General features: G+C 42.6%; 3 protein-coding genes across 5 annotated transcripts; 2 read left to right on the top strand and 1 right to left on the bottom strand.

Moving 5' to 3' along the window:
• The first annotated feature begins 2210 nt into the window (after positions 1 to 2210).
• On the top strand, positions 2211 to 4761 carry LOC106577451 (uncharacterized). The gene is made up of 7 exons (XM_014155437.2): positions 2211 to 2353; positions 2622 to 2800; positions 3032 to 3142; positions 3321 to 3374; positions 3567 to 3728; positions 4089 to 4214; positions 4411 to 4761. The coding sequence occupies exons 1-7, from the start codon at positions 2347 to 2349 to the stop codon at positions 4444 to 4446; spliced, it is 675 nt and encodes a 224-aa protein (XP_014010912.1). The 5' UTR covers positions 2211 to 2346; the 3' UTR covers positions 4447 to 4761.
• slx1b (SLX1 homolog B, structure-specific endonuclease subunit) lies at positions 4749 to 14292 on the bottom strand. Of its 2 annotated transcripts, XM_014155436.2 has the most exons (5): positions 13533 to 14288; positions 13371 to 13422; positions 7295 to 7615; positions 5348 to 5560; positions 4749 to 5177 (listed from the first exon to the last, which is right to left on the bottom strand). In XM_014155436.2, the coding sequence occupies exons 1-5, from the start codon at positions 13703 to 13705 to the stop codon at positions 5148 to 5150; spliced, it is 789 nt and encodes a 262-aa protein (XP_014010911.1). In that variant the 5' UTR covers positions 13706 to 14288; the 3' UTR covers positions 4749 to 5147. The 2 variants fall into 2 exon arrangements, with proteins under 2 accessions (XP_014010911.1, XP_045557219.1); XM_045701263.1 differs by lacking the exon at positions 13371 to 13422 and having other exon boundaries at positions 13533 to 14292.
• Positions 14293 to 14723: 431 nt separating this feature from the next.
• Positions 14724 to 16982, top strand: zgc:112271 (BolA-like protein 2). 2 transcript variants are annotated; one of them, XM_014155411.2, is made up of 3 exons: positions 14724 to 14898; positions 16211 to 16308; positions 16422 to 16982. In XM_014155411.2, the coding sequence occupies exons 1-3, from the start codon at positions 14836 to 14838 to the stop codon at positions 16519 to 16521; spliced, it is 261 nt and encodes an 86-aa protein (XP_014010886.1). In that variant the 5' UTR covers positions 14724 to 14835; the 3' UTR covers positions 16522 to 16982.
• The last annotated feature ends 3665 nt before the right edge of the window (positions 16983 to 20647 follow it).

Below are 20647 nucleotides of genomic sequence, written 5' to 3'. Positions count from 1 at the left end.
CTTGACTTGCCATGTATGTTGGGACCAGGTGATTTCATTATTGTATATACTATGTGTAGGCTGTGTAGACTCACTATGTGTAACTAAGGGAATGGCATTAACAATACACATTTAGAGCCAGCCAAACACAGCAAGGCATACATTGAAGAAACACAGAAAATCAACGATCAAATCGATTGCATAACATTTAAACCTAGGCTTACTGCTCAAGTTGGCACATTTTTCCAAATAAGATTCCTCATTGTGAGCAATTAGCTAGCTCACGTGCAAATGGGTGCTAATTAACGCTATGCTAACATCGGTGCGGTAGTTGGTCATATAAAAATATACCACTGCACTGGTATAACATGAATATTACAAAGTACATTATGCATAATGACAGTCTCACTTCCATGGTTTATATTTTTATCCATGTAGGTTCGATTAAGATTTGCTTTTGTTGACGTTGATACCTTCGACGTTTACCTCAACTTGGGTGACCTTGAAGGAGACGGGAAGGGTTCGGGTTTAGCGCATTTGACTCCACCCACATTGAGTCCAGCCCGACGTTTGACTCTGCCCACATTGAGCCCGGCCCCGAACTGCACGCTGCAGTCAGGGGCTTCTCACAGGTCCTGATACAGGCTGCTCTCGTTGCTATCTCTGTCACACTGGCTGCCTACTGCTGCAAGGTGGTCTACTGTTGCTGCCCAGCTGCCAGAATGGTCAGTGTCAATAGAAATATAACATAAAGAATAGACACCATCATTCATGGAAAATAAAAGTTTGGTTGGAGTTTAAAACAACAGACTAGACCAGGTCGAAGTTTTAGTTTTGACTGCAGGCCCACAAATACTAGGCCTATGGTGTGTCTGAGCTGACTGGCCTATATTCCAATCATTTAAAATCAACTATCTGCATTAGAAGTTACTGTAGGACTATGTTATTACAACATGCTGATTATAACTTTTTATTTGAGCCTGTGATTTCCCTCTTTAATCGGGTGATCACAGTCCAAGTTCCTCCTGCTTAGCAATTAAGAAATATACAGTAATAAACTCAGTAAAAAAAGAAAAGGCCCTTTTTCAGGACCCTGTCTTTCAAAGATAATTTGTAAAAATCCAAATAACTTCACAGATCTTCATTGTAAAGGATTTAAAAACACTGTTTCCCATGCTTGTTCAATGAACCATAAACAATTAATGAACATGCACCTGTGGAACGGTCGTTAAGACACTAACAGCTTACAGATGGTAGGCAATTAAGGTCACAGTTATGAAAACTTAGGACCCTAAAGAGGCCTTTCTACTGACTCTGAAAAACACCAAAAGAAAGATGCCCAGGGTCCCTGCTCATCTGCGTGAACGTGCCTTAGGCATGCTGCAAGGAGGCATGAGGACTGCATATGTGGTCAGGGCAATAAATTGCAATGTCCGTACTGTGAGACACCTAAGACAGCGCTACAGGGAGACAGGATGGACAGCTGATCGTCCTTGCAGTGGCAGACCATGTGTAACACCTGCACAGGATCGGTACATCCGAACATCACACCTGCGGGACAGGTACAGGATGGCAACAACAACTGCCAGGAACGCACAAGGATGGCAACAACAACACCAGGAACGCACAATCCCTCCAGCAGTACTCAGACTGTCCGCAATAGGCTGAGAGAGGCTGGACTGAGGGCTTGTAGGCCTGTTGTAAGGCAGGTCCTCACCAGACATCACCGGCAACAACGTCGCCTATGGGCACAAACCCACCGTCGCAGGACAGTACTTAATGCAACTAATCAACCAGCAGAAACATGTATTTTTTTCCCCATTGACTGAAATATTGTATATGCCTGTACAGTATATGTCATTTCTGATTGCTAAGAGTAATATTGTGTTTCTTTTTGTAATAATTTTTTATTTATTTTTAAAAGAAATTGTATTGAGTTAACTTTTATGTTCTGTTATATTGCCAAATGTCCAAACTAGCCACGGTGTTTCTACATCTGAATTGCTTGCTGTTTGGGGTTTTAGGCTGGGTTTCTGTATAGCACCTTTTTTTTTTACATCGGCTGATGTAAATCGGGCTTTATAAATTAATTTCATTGATTGATTAATGTGCGACTCAAAACATACTGGTATTCTAGTAATAAGATGTATGATTATGGAATACAATTTCTGAAAATTGGTTAGCCTATGTGCATATACCACAACTTCGGAATGTAGGATCAAATTTCTCTCACTAGAGGGCAGACATTATGGAAAATAAAAGTTTACTGGGCGTTTACTCGTCTCATTTTATGTACTACATTCAAATCCAAAACGTAGGCTGTTTATTAAATAGGCTGTAGGATATCTCTGCAGCAACTCTGGGGAAATGGAAGGTAAATTGTTTTCGTATTGCATTTGTTTAGTTTAATTCAACCTACTAGGCTGCATAATTCCTTCAAAATGTCCGGATAATGTGGTCTACAAATGTAATTTCCAAACAAACGAAAACTAACCCTAAGAAATAACTTGGTTTATTTTTGTCCAATTCTGGATGGCTACCTTGGCCTATTGCCTAGAAGTTATGGTTATGTATAGGCTAAAACAGTTAGGGGTCTGTTTTCCATATTGGCATATGGGTTTCCATCCTCTATCCCGACGAAGTTGTTGCTGAAACTGGGGTTATTGCGGACTCACCCGCCAATTCACAACCTGCCGGCGACGTGAATGAAGAGAGAGGTTCCCTCTTCGATGTTACATTTCTGGACCGCGACTTTCCAGGTGCTGAGACCGAGACCCCGACCCGCAAGACCTACCAGGAGTTCCAGCCCAAAGCACTGGGGGTGTGTGAGTCTATTTTTGCGGAAGGCAAATCTAAGAAACAACTAAATCCTCATCAATTCCCTACAGAATAAGGCTATTTTACTAAACTACTGATATTGTATTCCATTGTTAATTGGTTCTCAATGACTTAACTTGATATAATAACGTTAAAATGCAAACATAAAACTGTTCTTCCTACTGCATTTATTCTGTAGGAATCTTGACTTTGTGGATATTTCTTCTCATCATAGGTCTCTCAGATCACTTTGGGTGTGTTTGTGCTCAACTCAGTTTATGTCAGTGTAGCCAACCGATTGGATCAGAGAAATGAAGAAGTAACCAGGGCGATAGGCTCCCTGTCTGTGAGTAGGATACTTCTCTATGCATGTCCTTGGCCGCTTATTAGGTTTATCAGTATGGTAAATAAATTCATGCTATTATTGAACAAGTGAAGAAAGCTATGATTTGTTCTTGTTTTTCCTTGCTATATCTTGACATGAAATGGGTGATTTTCAGCTAACTGTGCTGTGCTCTCTGTAGGCGATAGTGGCGGGAAGTGTGGCCATAGCAGCCCAGAGTCTTCATGTTCCCACAGTGAGTCATCATAGTCGGAACCCAGATCTGTTTGTGCTGTTTTGCCTACTCCTACAGTCAGTTGGCAAGAGAGCACAAACAGATCTGTAACCAGATCTGTGCTAAATTATCATATTTTCTAACTTAGATTACCCATTGCATTATATCTGGAAGACAAAAACATCTATTGTCTCATTTTCCTCGTCCTTTCAGCTGAAGGCGTGTCTGGGGACACAGCTAGCTACCTGCCTTATGGCCATGTTCAACGTGGTCGTCGTAGGAGGAAAGCTGTCTGACACCCACTTAGTGCCAGACTGCTGGCTTTTCACTGATTACAACAACACACATCATCACATCACCTGCGACAAGCTGATGGTGAGTCCCATAGAAATAGTGTTAGAACACAGACTATAAAGTATACTGTATATAAGGCCTATATAATGTATCTGTCCCAAGATCAACTATTTCAGCTGAATCTCAGTGAAAAGATTTGGGGAAGTTCTGGGGAAACTATTGTCTTGTACAGCTCAGAGACTTAGTAGTTGGTAGCAATCAGAACATCTGTATGTGTCAATCAAAGGTTGAAAGTTTGTTGATGGAATACATGAATATTAAAACACAATACAAATAGTGCTGTAGATGGTTAGAAAAGTAAACATAGCAACAGAATGGTAGCGTCATTCACTCATACCTCAAACTCTGTTTCTGTGTCTGCTATCGCCCACACCTACCCAGAATTCGGTGTATCCATTCTATGTCGAGTGGTTCCTCGTGCACGCAACTCTCCTCGGCATCTCTGTCACCCTGACTATCTACAGCTGCAAGCTGCTCCGCTTCTGCTCCCCTGCAGCACCCAGCAGGGTAAGAGTTCATTTCAAGAGCATGAGAATTTGAACACATGCCAAATGGTTTGACCAGATGCATGTTCCATACTCACATGCTCTCGTACACTTCACTGAAGCTATTTGATCACATACACAATGTATTTACAGTTTAGCTGCTATGTTTAATCTGAGAATGCTTTCATGGATGTTTAATCATGTTTTCTTTCTTAAAGCCTGTGGTCACTGCATATACTAGCCCTGCTCAGTGACAAGAGATGAGGTACATAGAAAGGAACCTAAAGCCATCATGAAGAGACACTGATGGGTCTATCTAGCCATGCACTTTTTTCAAATCTATTTGTCACTATGTTTTCTGTCTTGCACATACACTTGATGTTGATGATATGTCATATTATATGGTTGCCTTTTTTATGATATAGTTTTGTTATTTTGTTGTGTGTTCTGATGATAGAGTATGTCTGTTTAGATCTATATGGTCTCAGGTGCTATTTTAGTGATGGTTTTAAGGATTGAAACTTTGTGGGTACATCATATTGAAATAAACACTTCCTCAGGGGCAAAAACTTGTGCTTTCCTTGGCTCCAAAAGAAAGCATCTATGTTTTATTGGCTGTACATACAATACATATAGGTTTTACACACATTTAAAACTGCCTTATTCATGATTGTTTTTTAGTTAACAGATTCAATCTAAAAAGGGTTCAGATGCTGCATTAAAAACATTTTTCACACCAGATCAGCATGATTTTTGTGCAAACATTAAATCTTCTGACGGATCAATCAATTGATCAACCCTTTGCTGTTGCAGGAAAGTCCATTCAAGAGTAACTTGCTAGTCATTGATCTACTGTATTTCATCCTATCTTCGCAGTCTTTTCTCTGTGCAGTCATGGTGACTCGGTAGCAGTTCAAAGTTCATATTAGGAAGGTTCTGACTGATCACATTCAGATTAGATCTGCAGTTCATCTGTCCAATGGTTCTGTGAAACAACACCGATGCATTATTACAAGTCATATAACAGAAGTATCACAGATGCCTTAGGCCTTCATCCTAATATTTTTACTGTTAGTTATTGAGGCAAGTCTGAATTAATAAGTAAAATACAAAACACTGACAATCATAATTCCTACATTTGAATCCCCCACTTACTTGGGATGAGGATGTGTTCTCCTCCAGGTCTCCGTAACAGCCTTTCTTGTGGCGAATCAGACTCCCCCACAGTACTGAGCGACGGCAACCGGGACACTCCCCCTCCACAGGAAGGAGATGTGCGGCCTCACCCGTCAGAAAGTGTTTGGCTAAGCAAATCAGGTGGCTGGTCATGTGACATAAGGGATGGAGGCAGGTCATCTTATCTGCAGACTGAAAGGATTAAATTAATCAAGGTCCTGATGAGCAGTCAACTAGCTAAATGAGATGTTTTGATGCAGGGTTGGAACAAAACTCTGCGTCTTCAATGCTCTCCAGGACCAGAATTCGTGGCCACTGTACAGCTTTACTATACTGCTCAAAAAAATAAAGGGAACACTTAAACAACACATCCTAGATCTGAATGAAAGAAATAATCTTATTAAATACTTTTTTCTTTACATAGTTGAATGTGCTGACAACAAAATCACACAAAAATAATCAATGGAAATCCAATGTATCAACCCATGGAGGTCTGGATTTGGAGTCACACTCAAAATTAAAGTGGAAAACCACACTACAGGCTGATCCAACTTTGATGTAATGTCCTTAAAACAAGTCAAAATGAGGCTCAGTAGTGTGTGTGGCCTCCACGTGCCTGTATGACCTCCCTACAACGCCTGGGCATGCTCCTGATGAGGTGGCGGATGGTCTCCTGAGGGATCTCCTCCCAGACCTGGACTAAAGCATCCGCCAACTCCTGGACAGTCTGTGGTGCAACGTGGCGTTGGTGGATGGAGCGAGACATGATGTCCCAGATGTGCTCAATTGGATTCAGGTCTGGGGAACGGGCGGGCCAGTCCATAGCATCAATGCCTTCCTCTTGCAGGAACTGCTGACGCACTCCAGCCACATGAGGTCTAGCATTGTCTTGCATTAGGAGGAACCCAGGGCCAACCGCACCAGCATATGGTCTCACAAGGGGTCTGAGGATCTCATCTCGGTACCTAATGGCAGTCAGGCTACCTCTGGCGAGCACTGTGCGGCCCCCCCCCAAAGAAATGCCACTCCACACCATGACTGACCCACCGCCAAACCGGTCATGCTGGAGGATGTTGCAGGCAGCAGACCGTTCTCCACGGCGTCTCCAGACTCTGTCACGTCTGTCACATGCTCAGTTTGAACCTGCTTTCATCTGTGAAGAGCACAGGGCGCCAGTGGCGAATTTGCCAATCTTGGTGTTCTCTGGCAAATGCCAAACGTCCTGCACGGTGTTGGGCTGTAAGCACAACCCCCACCTGTGGACGTCGGGCCCTCATACCACCCTCATGGCGTCTGTTTCTGACCGTTTGAGCAGACACATGCACATTTGTGGCCTGCTGGAGGTCATTTTGCAGGGCTCTGGCAGTGCTTCTCCTGCTCCTCCTTGCACAAAGGCGGAGGTAGCGGTCCTAATGCTGGGTTGTTGCCCTCCTACGGCCTCCTCCACGTCTCCTGATGTACTGGCCTGTCTCCTGGTAGCGCCTCCATGCTCTGGACACTACGCTGACAGACACAGCAAACCTTCTTGCCACAGCTCGCATTGATGTGCCATCCTGGATGAGCTGCACTACCTGAGCCCCTTGTGTGGGTTGTAGACTCCGTCTCATGCTACCACTAGAGTGAAAGCACCGCCAGCATTCAAAAGTGACCAAAACATCAGCCAGGAAGCATAGGAACTGAGAAGTGGTCTGTGGTCCCCACCTGCAGAACCACTCCTTTATTGGGGGTGTCTTGCTAATTGCCTATAATTTCCACCTGTTGTCTATTCCATTTGCACAACAGCATGTGAAATTTATTGTCAATCAGTGTTGCTTCCTAAGTGGACAGTTTGATTTCACAGAAGTGTGATTGACTTGGAGTTACATTGTGTTGTTTAAGTGTTCCCTTTATTTTTTTGAGCAGTGTATAAAGCGCCACTAGCTTTACCTTAACAGTCCCCTGACAAAGGAGGCATATAGCTGCACCATTCTCTTGTTCCTCTTCCACATCCTTCGGTTTCTGTTTCCTGGCCCTGATGCTGCCGAAGGCCAAAGGGACGTGCAGCGGCGGCTGAAGGCCAGGCTCAAAGTCCATCCTGTACTCCTGCTTGAGCCAGCGGGTGGTGAGGGGCAGGCGGCTCCACGGCATCACCCGCAACATATTGGACACCACACGCCAGTGGAACTTCAGGCTGGATTCCTTCTTTGAGCGCCGGGTGACGTGGGACAGGCGTCGGGAGGAGTGGGGGTTCTGCCATGCCCACTCAAACTATTGATGGAAGGAAGGAGAAGACAGAGGTTAGGTCTTGAAACATCAATCTGGTGGGGAAGTGACACATATGGGGGGGGTGTAACTAAGGTTGTTGAATTGAAAGTTACACGGAACCCAAACCGGCTGTGCGCGTGCGCCATCGTGCATAAATGTATTTTGTACCCCCACAACAAACGCGATCACGACACGCAGGTTCAAATATCAAAACAAACTCTGAACCAATTACATTAATTTGGGGACAGGTCGAAAATAATTAAACATTTATGGCAATTTAGCAAGTTAGCTTGCACTTGCTAGCTAATTTGTCCTATTTAGCTAGCTTGCTGTTGCTAACTAATTTGTCCTGGGATATAAACATTGAGTTGTTATTTTACCTGAAATGCACAAGGTCCTCTACTCCGCCAATTAATCCACACATAAAACGGTAAACCGAATCGTTTCTAGTCATCTCTCTCCCTTCCAGGCCTGTTCTTCTCGACTTTATATTGCGATTGGCAACTTTCATAAATTAGGTGCATTACCGCCACTGACCTCGTTTGTCTTTCAGTCACCCACGTGGGTATAACCAATGAGGAGATGGCTGTGTAATATTAGGTTGCTTCTTGTGTAAATATTTTCCGTCTGGATTTTACTGATTTGTATAACACACCGACTGCGTAATAGCATCACTACTGCATATAATTTTTACACAGCTAGGCAACTATACTGATGCAGGTATCTTTTGCAGATGGTCGCATGCGGTTGGACACATGGAGGAGAATCATTTTCGCAGTTTCCTCAAAACAGTGTCTTTTTGACACAACTGCTGACAGCTACAGGGACATAAACACAAAAAATGCTGCTTGGAGACAGGTGTCCCCGATAGTAGGATTGCCAGGTCAGTTTAGTAGTGAGCTAGTGCTAGATGTGGCTAGTTAAAAAAAGTCAGTTAAGAACATATTCTTATTTTCAATGACGGCCTAGGAACAGTGGGTTAACTGCGTTGTTCAGGGGCAGAACGACAGATTTTTAACATTAGCTAGCTAGCTAACCTAGCCAATGAGGTGTGTGTGTGAAAGAAATAGTCATATAAATTATGCTAGTTACTATAACTGATAACTTTCCCAAATAATCATGTTTGAAAGAGTGTGTGTTTGTCAGATAAATAGTAATATAAATGGTAGATACTACTGTACCACTGATAATTTGGTCAGATAACCATGTGTGTGTCTGTGTGCACAGTAGGTGACATGTCCATGATAGCTATCTAATAACTATAGTTATGCTAGGTAATGGTTTGGCTTATGTTCATGTCTATGTAAAAGAAGACTGTAGGAGGAAGTGGAGAGAACTCAGGGACAGGTATCAGAGAGAGAGAGAAGGGCAGAGAGAAAAGAAGAGGTCTGGGTCAGCAGCTTCAGGCCAGCAGCCTTGGCACTTCTGCCACATTCTTTATTTTCTGGATCCATTTATTGTGCCTAGGGCAACGAGTGGCAATTTAACAGTCAGACCCTCTACTACGTCATCCACAAGTGTTGTCGCCACCGGTGCATCAAGACCCTCAACGTCATCTACAAGTGCGACCATCGCCAGATCCACTCAACTCATTTCAGCAGAGGCTCCTCCAAGCCATCGAGTGGGATGTTGCCCAACTTGATGCTCACATGAAGGAGGATGAAGAGACCCTCTTTGCCTTGAGCCTGGTGGCAACACTGAAGAGGCTGCCTCAGCAAAGAAAAGCAGCCGTCAAGGTTAAAATGTATCAGCTGCTTTTCGAAGCCGAGTTCAATGGTACGTTTTTTTTCTCTCTACATCACAGGTAGTGTCATAAGTGTTGCGACAGTGAAGTAAAGTAGGTAATTTTTTACAGTATACTCATGTAGGCTAATTGGTATTTCAGATCAAAGTATTAATATGAGGCAAATGTATAGCTGTTGTTTCTGGGTTACAAAATATCCTAAAACAACAGTTTGCTGTCTAAATATTTGCCTGTCATATACATCTTTTGATCTGAAATACAAATTCCATGAGTAAACAGCAAGTATTACCAACTTTACCACACTGTTCCAATATTTACGCCACTAACTACACTATACAAGCAGTATTTAGTTAACATAATATAACACCATAAAAGGTGAGATTTATGTTAAGCTTGTATGTGTTGTTTTTTTCTTCCCTTCCATAGATGGAGTCAATTTAGCAAACCAGCTCACAGGAAGGACAGGAAGAGGAGTTGTCTGGTTGTTGTTTTGACCTCCCTCATTGTACCTTTCTTTTCACACACGGCAGTTCCGTTTAAATTCAGTCAATTCATAAAGTAATTTGTTTATAAAGTCTTAGGATAGCATTCCTTATTAGTGTTACATAGATTTCTGAATTGACAGAATTGAAAATCATACACTGGAGAATTCACAGATGCTCTTGTTGGTCTCTTACAAGACTAAAGGTGAATATATTTATTTCATTTAAAACCACTTGAAAACCAGGGTGTTGAAACTCAACTGGTCCATGACATCCAGGGGCCATTTGTTTGTTTAGCTGTGTTATGGCTACATATTATTTTCTTTTTTTCAGAGACAGAGACACACACACACACACACACACACACACACCTCTCCTCCAGTCCACTCTGTTCCTCAGATCTCCAGTGCCCTGCCCTCTCTCTCTTTATGGCCACGTCTGAAGTTCCCCTACTACGTCTAGGCTTTATGAGTAGTGCCTGTATCGCACATACACACCTCTTTCAATAGTTGTATTTTTTAAAACATTTTTACAACATACATACATACCGGTCATGTTCTTTCCTGTACTTTAATACTTATTAAATTATGTTTTCATTGTCAGTTGTTTATTAATATCTCATTTAGACTTAATCTGCTTATTTCTTCCCTACACATTTGCAGATCTAAGACAAGATGAAAGTAAAAACACATTCTCTTCCACCTGTATTTTGCCTGGCCAGTGAACATGGTGGTAAACTGTACTATTTGTATGGACCCTAGGTTACCCTTTCCCTTTGTTATCATGTCGCATAACCTTAATTAGTGCTCCCGCTCACCTGATGTACCATGCCAGGTGTGTATAATACTGGCGTTAATGGGAGAGGGAAGGGGTTAAGGTGTGATCTTTACTCCCAAATTTCACTTAAATATAACTTCCAATGAAGAGAGACAATGATACATGAAGTAATCTGGGGGAAAAAATTCAATTTTATGGACAACGGTGGATGGTTCTTAAAATAACCTTTGTGTTAGGGGGCTCTTAAAAGAGCTGTTTCACTCCATGGCATACTGCTGGCGAATGGAAGTCACCTGCTGGCGAATGGAAGTAGGTGGTCAGTTTCTCCCTCACCTGTGCGCCTGTCTGGGGGCGTTGTTGGCACCTTTCCTGGTGACATCAGGTAGGTAACCATTTGGCGTGCCCATCTCCATTCAGAGCGGCTCCTGGAATGACCGCTGCAGGTAGTTGTGGAGAACACATGTGGTCTTCACGCAGGCATCGACATTTGAGGGGCTGAGACCAAGCACTCTCCGATACATTCTCCACCGGGCTGCCAGAATCCCAAAGGCGCATTCAACAACTAACCTTGCCCTGGACAGTCGTTTGTTAAAGATCCTTACAGACTTTGGCAATGGCAGCTGGCGTCCAGCGTATGGCCTCATGAGGTTGGGTCTCAAAGGGAAGGCCTCGTCGCCGACGAAGACGTGGGGAACAAGTCCCAGGTCTTCAGCCCCAGGGAGTGATGCAGGTGGTGGAATCTCCAGGGTGCCATCCTGAAGTGCCTGGCCGAAGGCAGAGTCCCAGAGGGTCCCGCCATCACTTCCCTTGCCGTAAGCACCAACATCGACAACACGGAAACAGTAGGCGGCATCTACTACAGCCAAGAGTACAACTGAATATGTACCCTTGTAGTTGTAGAATTGCGAACCCGAGCACGGTGGAGCCTGGATTACTACATGTTTCCTGGCAATGGAGCCAAGACAGTTGGGGAAATTCTACCTCTCCAGGAACTCGGCAGCGATGCCCCTCCAGTCTTCCTCCTTGGGGAGAGACATGTATTCACCAACCAGACAGTCCCAAATGGCTTGTGCCACAGAGGGGACAATACCTGCCACCGTGGACCGTCCAACTCGGAAGCTGAATCCAATGGTCCTGTAGGAGTCCCGTCGCCAAGAATCTAAAATATAATTCAAAATAATTATCAATATTGTGTGTAACTTGAATTCCCCCCACATATTATAGCTACTCATATAGCTACCTCATTACTGTTTATTATGCTCTACTAATTATATTGTAATACTCATCAACCATCAGTAACAATGCCTTGAAACAGTACAATTCAGTCTATATCAATAAACTGTAGCCCAGGCCAACTCTACTCTTAGAAAGAATGGTACTATCTACTTAAAAGGGTTCTCCGGCTGTCCCCATAGGAGAACCCTTTTTGTTTCCAGGTAGAACCCTTTTGGTTCCAAGTAGAACCCTATTGGGTCCCCAAAGGGTTATACCTGGAACCAAAAAGTGTTATCCTATGGGGAAAGCAGAAGGACACCTTTAGAACCTTTTTCTCTAAGAGTGAATGCAAGTCCAATAAGAACGTAATGAATGACTAACTGTCTTGAACAACAATGGGTCCTGGAGAAGACTAGCCTACCTTCATCAGAGCAGAAGGCACCCCAACTTTCTTTTCATTTGGTAACATTGCACAATTAAAAAAGGATTATAAACCAACTTTGGGAAAAGTTATAGTCCTAATGAACATTCTGTAAAAGTACATCTGATGTCAAATAGGGACTATTAACTAGAGAGCCCTTTAGCTAGCTAGGTTGCACATAAAAGCAATATATCAAATATCAATCAATTATGGTATCAAAGGCTTTAAAAATGTACTAGAATTTAGCTTACCGGAGACAAATAGCCAGGTGTTCATCTGGGCTGATGGACTCCTGGTAGTTGGTATCCATCCGGGCTATCCTGGCTCCAACCATCTAGAGCAGATGATCGAACTGGCTTCGGTCCAGACGAAAGTAACTTCGGAATTCCTCTCCAAACAGTCGAAGCTCTTGAATGAGATGGTGGAACTCCCCTACCTGCTTTCGGGACTTTAACCATCTCTGGACCCACACAGAACGGCGCTTTCAGCGGGGCTGGTCCTGGCCCAACAGCGCGATCAAGACCACCTTCCTCAACGTTGGTCTCATTGTTGAATGAGCCTACTCTGCTATCTTGACTATTTATTATTGCATTTTGCTCCAAAACTGCATTTGAGGGAATTATATGATAGGCTCTCTCTCACAATTAATTTGTGGATGTCATCGAATAAATAATATACTTGGCAAATAAATTAATAAAAAATTTAAAGAAATTCTACAGCCAAACTGTTTGAATTATGTTATCCCACATTGTTTTTACTGGATATGTGTGCAATAAAAATTCAACATTCACATTTTGCTACTTTCTGACAAGTCAATGCATACAATTTGATGCATACTTCCAAAAATCCAAAGTATGCACCACACAGAACGCAAACGCAGCGTTCCATTGGAAATTAATGTAGTTCTGGTGTATCAAAATGCAAACGCAGTCGGTGTGTTCGAAGCGTAAACCAATGCGAAGATGGGAGAGGCAGGACTTGCAGCGCGATCTGCGTCAGAAATAGGAATTACTTCTACGCTCGAGCGCAATTACTGAATAACATCGATTTCTACATTTCGCGACGCAAGCGGTGTGGTCAGCCTATTAGGCTAAAGAGAAGCAGTTCCTACTGACTTACCCTCAAAGCAGCTATGTCAGAGGGGAAGCCATGAATGATGAGAACCATCTCCCTGGAGAAGGTACAAGGACAAAATCCACACGATGCACAAGGTCTCTCAAAAACTGTAGAAATGGCAATAAGCCATACAACATATTATTTTTCATTAGTTCTGTTAGTTACCAAGGTCCCCTTCCACTGGTCCTCTTGGCTCCACCACGGTGTCGCCCTGCGTTGTGCTGTCCTATACGACGCTCTGGATTCACAGTGAAACCAATGTAGATGCGACCCTTGAATTTGGGATTGGTGCAATACAGCATGTACACCCCGAATAAACTCTCTACCTCCAAGACCATAGTAGATGTACATGAAATGATCAAGTCACCAAACTAAAATCCATATGTAGAGTTATGTGTCAATAACAAGCAAGTTAGTGTCATAAATCTCACGTGTACGATCTTTGCAACCTGTCCTGTGTTAGCTAACAGTTAGCTAGCCAGCCAGCTATGTTAGCTAGCTAGTCTGACTTCTACCTGGTTACAAAAGGAACTTAAACCTGATGTGAGTAGTATGGTAATATATCGTTTTACTCCAGCATTATGAAATACATGCACATTCATTTAATTAATTTCCCCCTAACCGATACTAGTTCTGCGTGAGAAAAATGTACTGTAAACAAGAGAAGAAGAAGCAAAGCGAGAGCATTTACTCCACCTCAAATCTGTCCATGTGAGGTAACCCCGTTTTGTATTTAGGTCTATGATAGTGTCGAATTACTTGAGGCTTATTTGACTAATAGAAGTTTCGTAATGTTCACGCTGTTACAGACGTACTGATATAAGTGGATACAAGTGGCAACTTTGAGAAAAACGACTTATTGGTGATCTCGCCTGCCTTCCATCTTGGAGGACATGTATTTCCACTGTTAGAGCGGTCACTCGACTATCTTCTCAATATAATAGATCATCTTTGTTTTAACAAAACGTTTGCTGTGTTTTCAAATTTAAAAGAGGTTCAAGCTAATGCCTGACACAACATAGTTCAAAGCACACATTATACTAACAGTTTATACATATAAAAATGTGAATTTACGAGAAAAATACCACAATTTTGTATCTTTGGTCACGTGAGAAGGTATAGTTACAAACTATTTATTAAGTAATATATTTATTCAGGCAAGAAATTAAACAAGATCGTAAAATAAGGACCCCCACATCTCCCAATTAATTGGTCACTCCGAGATGGTCCAATTCTAGCGCTCATTGGTGTAAAAATATTCTTCCCGCCCTAGTAGTATCTGGTTGGTTAGAAGTTCTGACTCCATAGTTGCGATTGGATACTTTCACATTTCCTGAGTATCTAATTCCGCCTCTCAATACATACGTGGTAGTGGACCCTCCCTTTCGCTTCGTCATCTTGTTTACAAAATAACCTACCGTAAGGTTTTGGATCATAAAGCGACAACAAAAGTATTGTTTCCAAAAGTATGTCTGTTACAACAGATCACATCCGTGACAAACTAATCAAGGAGATCGGAGCGGTGCATGTGGTATGTATCCCTATTCCCCAATGAATGAACACGGATGCTATGCATCATAGGCTGCGTTTACACAGGGAGTTCAATTCTGATCTTTTTTTGACTAATTGGTCTTTTGACTAATCACATCACCTCTGAAAATCTGATGTGAAAAGATCTGGGTGTTAAACAACAAAGCAGGATCAATGAGTTAGCCAGCTAAACAACCAGAAATAAATATAGATTTTCTGCTTAATTAAGAAACTTAGATATGTGGTTTTGGTTGCTGGACCATTAGAACATGCCCTTTTCAAGCTTATATTTCTAAGAATAAAAAGTTATTTTAGAATATTTTGGCAAGTTAGCAGGCTAAGTCATTGATCCTGCTTTGTAGTATACCCCTATGCCACGGGTGGGCAAACTTTTTGGCTCGGGCCACATCGGGATTTTGAAATTCACCGGAGGGGTGCATTTTTTGGGGACCAATTGTTTGTTAAAATCAATGTACGTGGACCTCCCGAGTGGCGCAGTGGTCTAAGGCGTCACTACAGACCCGGGTTCGATCCCAGGCTGTGTCACAGCTGGCCGTGACTGGGAGACCCATGAGGCGTCGTCTGAGTTAGGAGAGGGTTTGGCACGCTGACGTGGTTGCCAGATGTACGGTGTTTCCTCTGACACATTGGTGCGGTTTCCGGGTTAAGCGGGCATTGTGTCAAGAAGCAGTGCGGCCTGGTTGGGTCGTGTTTCACAGGAGGCACGGCTCTCGACCTTTGCCTCTCCCGAGTCCGTACGGGAGTTGCACTGATGGGACAAGACTGTAACTATTAATTGGATACCACGAAATTGGGGAGAAAAAAGGTGTTAAAAAAAAATCTAAAATTGCCCTATGCTGTGATTGATTGGTGAAAAAACAATTCGTGTAACAGAATTTAGTCCCACTGTAGCTCAGTTGGTAGAGCATGGCGCTTGCAACGCCAGGGTTGTGGGTTCGATTCCCACGGGGGGCCAGTATTTAAAATGCACTCTACTGTAAGTCGCTCTGGATAAGAGCGTCTGCTAAATGACTAAAATGTAAAATGTAAAGAATTGGGCTGATTTTGGTCATTTTGTATTTGTACGTTTACACTGCTACTGGAGAGCTACTGGGTGTGCAGGCTTTTGTTCTAGCTCTGCTCTTGCCTGAGTCTACTAATCAATTGCTCATGATCAGAACCTTAGTTGAGTCTTGCGTGTTAGTACAGAACTGGAGCAAAACCATTCACACCCGGGAGGTGCGTTGGCCACTCCTGAGCTATGGTGTGACACACCCCACCAATGACCTGTTCTACCGGCTTTATTTTCACAGGAAGTTGAAGACACATCCCCTAACAGATGTGCTGCCAGCTTCAAAGTTCTAATAGTGTCTCCCCAGTTTGAGGGGAAACCACTGCTGGCGAGACACAGGTTGGCACAGTGGGCAGGTAGAGCTGATATGGGTTATGAGCTAACTGAATGGATATGTGGAGTAGACTGTAGTTGACTCTTGTTTCTGATTTTTGGTTTGTTTGGTTTGTCAGGATTGTGAACACCTGCTTGGCTGAAGAGCTGAAAGAGATCCACGCCTTTGAACAGAAGACGCTGACACCAGAACAGTGGGAGAAACAGAAAGCACAGTGATGAAGACACACACTTTGACCATATTTACTTCACAACTTATTATGTGTAAATAAGCAACACTTGCTCACACAATGTTGACTTTCTGACCTAACATATATTTCATTTCAGTCAATAATGCAGACTGAAATTAAGTATTAAACATGATGGCAAAACAATTCCTTAATGATTGAATGAGTGTACTGAAACTTCACTTTCAGTTTTTGTTGTGGAGGTATGTGATTATTACTGACATTACACCAAATTGTTATTAGGAATGGAACAACGAATAACACGGAACAGGCAGAAAAACTCAAATGAAATCTTATCACTTAAATAAATCATTACTGTGTTTGTTCAGTCGTAACAATGAATGACTTGACTCAAGGAAATGGCTTTCAGATTCGAGAGCCCCAAATAAAATGATTTATGTGAGATCAAGTGTGTAAATGAATAAAATGGGCTGGTACAGCTTTGAGTAGTGATTACATGACTCGTCTGTTGTACAAAGCTCTCTTTCCAAGGAATAGATAGTGTGCATGTGCACTGATGTCTATTGAAGCTTCAGATAAAGCTAGACACCACACAACCATCAGAGAGATGGAGATTTCACAGTAGAGGTGGCGACCTGCTTTGAAGCTTTTATAGTTGTGGTTGGTTATCAAGTAGTCCAATTCTGAAGCGTCTTCAATTATCACTGGCTCTTCATTTGTAGCGAGTCAGTTAAATTATATTTTTTCTCATCAATCTACACACATTACCCCATAATGACAAAGCGAAACACAGGTTTTTAGAAATGTTAGCACATTTATTCAAATTTAAACAGAAATACCTTATTTACATAAGTATTCAGACCCTTTGCTATGATTATCTAAATTGAGCTCAGCTGCATGCTGTGTCCATTGATCATCCTTGAGATGTTTCTACAACTTGATTGGAATCCGCCTGTGGTAAATTCAATTGATTGGACATGATTTGGAAAGGCACACACCTGTCTGTCCCACAGTTGACAGTGCATGTCAGCACAAAAACCAAACCATGAGGTCGAAGGAATTGTCCGTAGAGCTCCGAGACAGGATTGTGTCGAGGCACAGATCTGGAGAAGGGTACCAACACATTTCTGCAGCATTGAAGGTCCCCAAGAACACAGCGGCCTCCATCATTCTTAATGAAAGAAGTTTGGAACCACCAAGATCTGCAGAGAAGAATGGGAGAAACTCCCCAAATACAGGTGTGCCAAGCTTGTAGCGTCATACCCAAGAAGACTCAAGGCTGTAATCGATGCCAAAGGTGCTTCAACAAAGTAGTGAGTAAATGTTCTGAATACTTATGTAAATGTCATTTAATTAGTTTATTTTTAATACATTTGCAAAAATGCCTAAACCTGTTTTTGCTTTGTCATTATGGGGCATTGTGTGCAGATTGAGGATTTTTTTTATATTTTTTTTATATCCATTTTAGAATACATGTGGAAAAGGCAAGGGGTCTGAATACTTTCTAAATGCACAATTTTTTTTTTTATACAATCAACAGTTCCAGAACGCAATGCCCTTGTGTTAGGGTGCAGACATAACAGGAGTCTATGACAAGCAGTTTATCACAGAACAGAGCATAAACCTTATAACAGCTCACCCTAATTCTGCCACAACAATTCCTGCTTTGATGACATGGAAACCATGGCATCAAATTATATATCTGAGATATTGTCAGACAGAACTTAAAACCTTCTGGTTTCTAGGAAATTGGCATTTTACAGAAAAAGGTGTGATATCAATGGAACTCCTTAAAGGTAACTTAATAATAATCTAAGGAAAAGGGCGGTTCATAGGGATCGGGGTCATTTTGATAACAGTAGGCACTATCGTCTCCAATAGGGAAATCTGGATCCCAAATAAAGGGTGAGGCAGTGGCTAGATCCGTCAGGTCATTGAAGTTCACTTCTGTGGTCATGACCATCTGGTGGGGAGGAGATACTGATGTTTCACACAATCTCCTCATCAAAATCATCAGGCATGAGAACAGACAGAAGGATAGAAAAAGGAATCCGACCAGTACCAGGAGACATTGCAACACAAGAGTTCCAATGTTCCCCAGGTTAGTTTTCACCCATGCAAAGAGATCACAACTCCCCTCGTTATCTCGCTTTGCCATAGTAGCAACAACCTTTCTAATAGTGGCAACTGCCTCAGCAACACCAATAGAGAGGTTTGGAATGTAAGTACAGCATTCTTGACCCCCCCCCCTTCTTTTTTTGCAGGGCCAGCCACAATGGTCCTCTTATACAAGTGGGAGAAAGGGTGACTTGTGGGTTCTTGGGTAGCACGCACAGCAGGAACAACATAGGCAGCATAGCATGAGCCTGACCAGTTTATTGGCAGATAATAGTAGGCTTTCCCGCCACACACCTACATTGTCTACTTCCTCAGTAAGTGGAACTTTCTTAAGTTTATAACGTACTCCCAATGACCATGTTAGGGTAGAATGTTCCATTTCTCAACAGTAACGGTAAGGTTATTGTAGACAGAAAGGTTATACTTTCAGTGACTTTCCCCCAACTGGGGACCGGTTCCATTAGCTATATAACACAAATATCCATATCCTGGGGGAAAGTAGGCCAGGGTGATCGGTTGCTTGGGCAGAGAGGTAGCATTATTAAAATCAAATATTCTCATATAAAACACCTCATCCTCCACCCAATCAAGATCTCGGTCTCTCCTTTTGTCCACATCAATATTTCATAAGCACTGAGGGGTATTGCTAATAATGGCATAGTCTCAGCACTGTCTGGTAATAATCCACAAACCCAACAATCAGATACATTCTGTAGTACAGAGACATTAGTAGCTAATTGTAAGAAAGGGTTTGAACAGAGGAAAAGCTTAATGGCCATGTCCTCTTTTTCTTTTCAGGTCAGCGGGGTCATCAGAGTCCAGGTCGGTTTTCTCTACTTCTGAGCTCCCCCCTGTGAAAACCGGTCAATGCTGGAGCAGAGAGGTTGGGGAGAGGTTACTAGCACGTTCACCCGCCTCTGGCTTTGAGTCTGCTACCACCCAGAGGATGCCCACAGCCACAATAGCTGCTAGTCCCAGGCTGAGCAGAGTTCCCCTACTTGGTCGCAGGAGTAACATATCCTTCTGGCTCTGCTACCTTCTTTCTTACTTGGGAGGCGTGGATCCAGGTGTCTTTTCCCAAGCACTTTACCACTGTTGGGGTGGTGAGGGCGATCTGATGTGGTCCATTTCCACCTAGGTTTTAAAAGGTTCTTTACCTCTATCGTGCCTCTTGACTATTATCCAGGCTGGAGATAGTGATGGGGACGGCCGTCTGGGGGAGTTTTGGGAAGCAGAGAAGCATACTTCAGAAAATGTATTTTGTGTGCCCTTTAAGGTGCATCTTTGTTAACCCATAAAGAACCTACTAAACTCATAGAAAAACCACACATAAAATAAATCAGACATGGTATTAACCACTACAAATATTCATAACAGGTGGGCTGCGTGTGTATGCTGGCGTGTGTGTGTGGTAAAACGTAGGGAAAAATCAAACAAATGGCCAGGATTTACTTAATTTGGGAGTTCCCTTAACAGCCCGATCCGGGTACCCTTATACTTTATAGTACTGCAGAATTTCACTAACTGCTCTTCCAAAGCACCTGCCTCAGGAAGCATTTCAAAGGGAGAGATACAGAATCATTTTTAAACTCATCAGAATATTGGGTAGTGGACATTCCATCAGTCCTGGAAGAGAAAATAAACAAGTAATTAGAATTCACTATGCTATATCTTAATAAGTCCTAAAAATGCAATATTCGGTACTACTAGGCCTATGCTATTTACCTCCCTTACTTTTTCAATCGAGCTTACTGCATTTTGGGCAGGAAGCCTTGATAAAACCATGCGTATACATAATCATACTGGAGACACATCAGATAATACAGGGTACCATTAAGCGAAATGGACACCTACTAAAGTAAACAATTCCAGAGCTCCTTTCACTTGCAATATTATTGTCTAGACCAGTTGCATTGACGTATGGCTTGCGTTCTGTACTTTCCTTGGGACATCAACAAAATATAAAACCTGTTGTTTAACAAATCTGCTAGGGCCTGCAAAGAATTGGTGCTGGTTTAGTCTTGGAACTACTTACTTTA

The sequence above is a fragment of the Salmo salar genome, chromosome ssa18 (genome assembly GCF_905237065.1).
Source record: "Salmo salar chromosome ssa18, Ssal_v3.1, whole genome shotgun sequence".
NCBI classification, from domain to species: domain Eukaryota; kingdom Metazoa; phylum Chordata; class Actinopteri; order Salmoniformes; family Salmonidae; genus Salmo; species Salmo salar.
This window is presented reverse-complemented; position numbering and strand designations above follow the sequence as displayed.

Excerpts from the sequence above, each read along its gene's own strand:
- zgc:112271 (XM_014155411.2), top strand. The coding sequence starts at position 14,836 with ATGTCTGTTACAACAGATCACATCCGTGACAAACTAATCAAGGAGATC. Across the intron at positions 14,899-16,210 it reads AGATCGGAGCGGTGCATGTG|GAAGTTGAAGACACATCCCC; the intron begins GTATGTATCCCT and ends TTATTTTCACAG. Across the intron at positions 16,309-16,421 it reads CCACTGCTGGCGAGACACAG|GATTGTGAACACCTGCTTGG; the intron begins GTTGGCACAGTG and ends TTGGTTTGTCAG.
- slx1b (XM_014155436.2), bottom strand. The coding sequence starts at position 13,705 with ATGGTCTTGGAGGTAGAGAGTTTATTCGGGGTGTACATGCTGTATTGC. Across the intron at positions 7,616-13,370 it reads CTGACATAGCTGCTTTGAGG|TTTGAGTGGGCATGGCAGAA; the intron begins GTAAGTCAGTAG and ends TTCCATCAATAG. Across the intron at positions 5,178-5,347 it reads AGAACACATCCTCATCCCAA|AACCATTGGACAGATGAACT; the intron begins GTAAGTGGGGGA and ends GTTGTTTCACAG.
- LOC106577451 (XM_014155437.2), top strand. Across the intron at positions 3,375-3,566 it reads AGAGTCTTCATGTTCCCACA|CTGAAGGCGTGTCTGGGGAC; the intron begins GTGAGTCATCAT and ends TCGTCCTTTCAG. Across the intron at positions 4,215-4,410 it reads CCCCTGCAGCACCCAGCAGG|CCTGTGGTCACTGCATATAC; the intron begins GTAAGAGTTCAT and ends TCTTTCTTAAAG.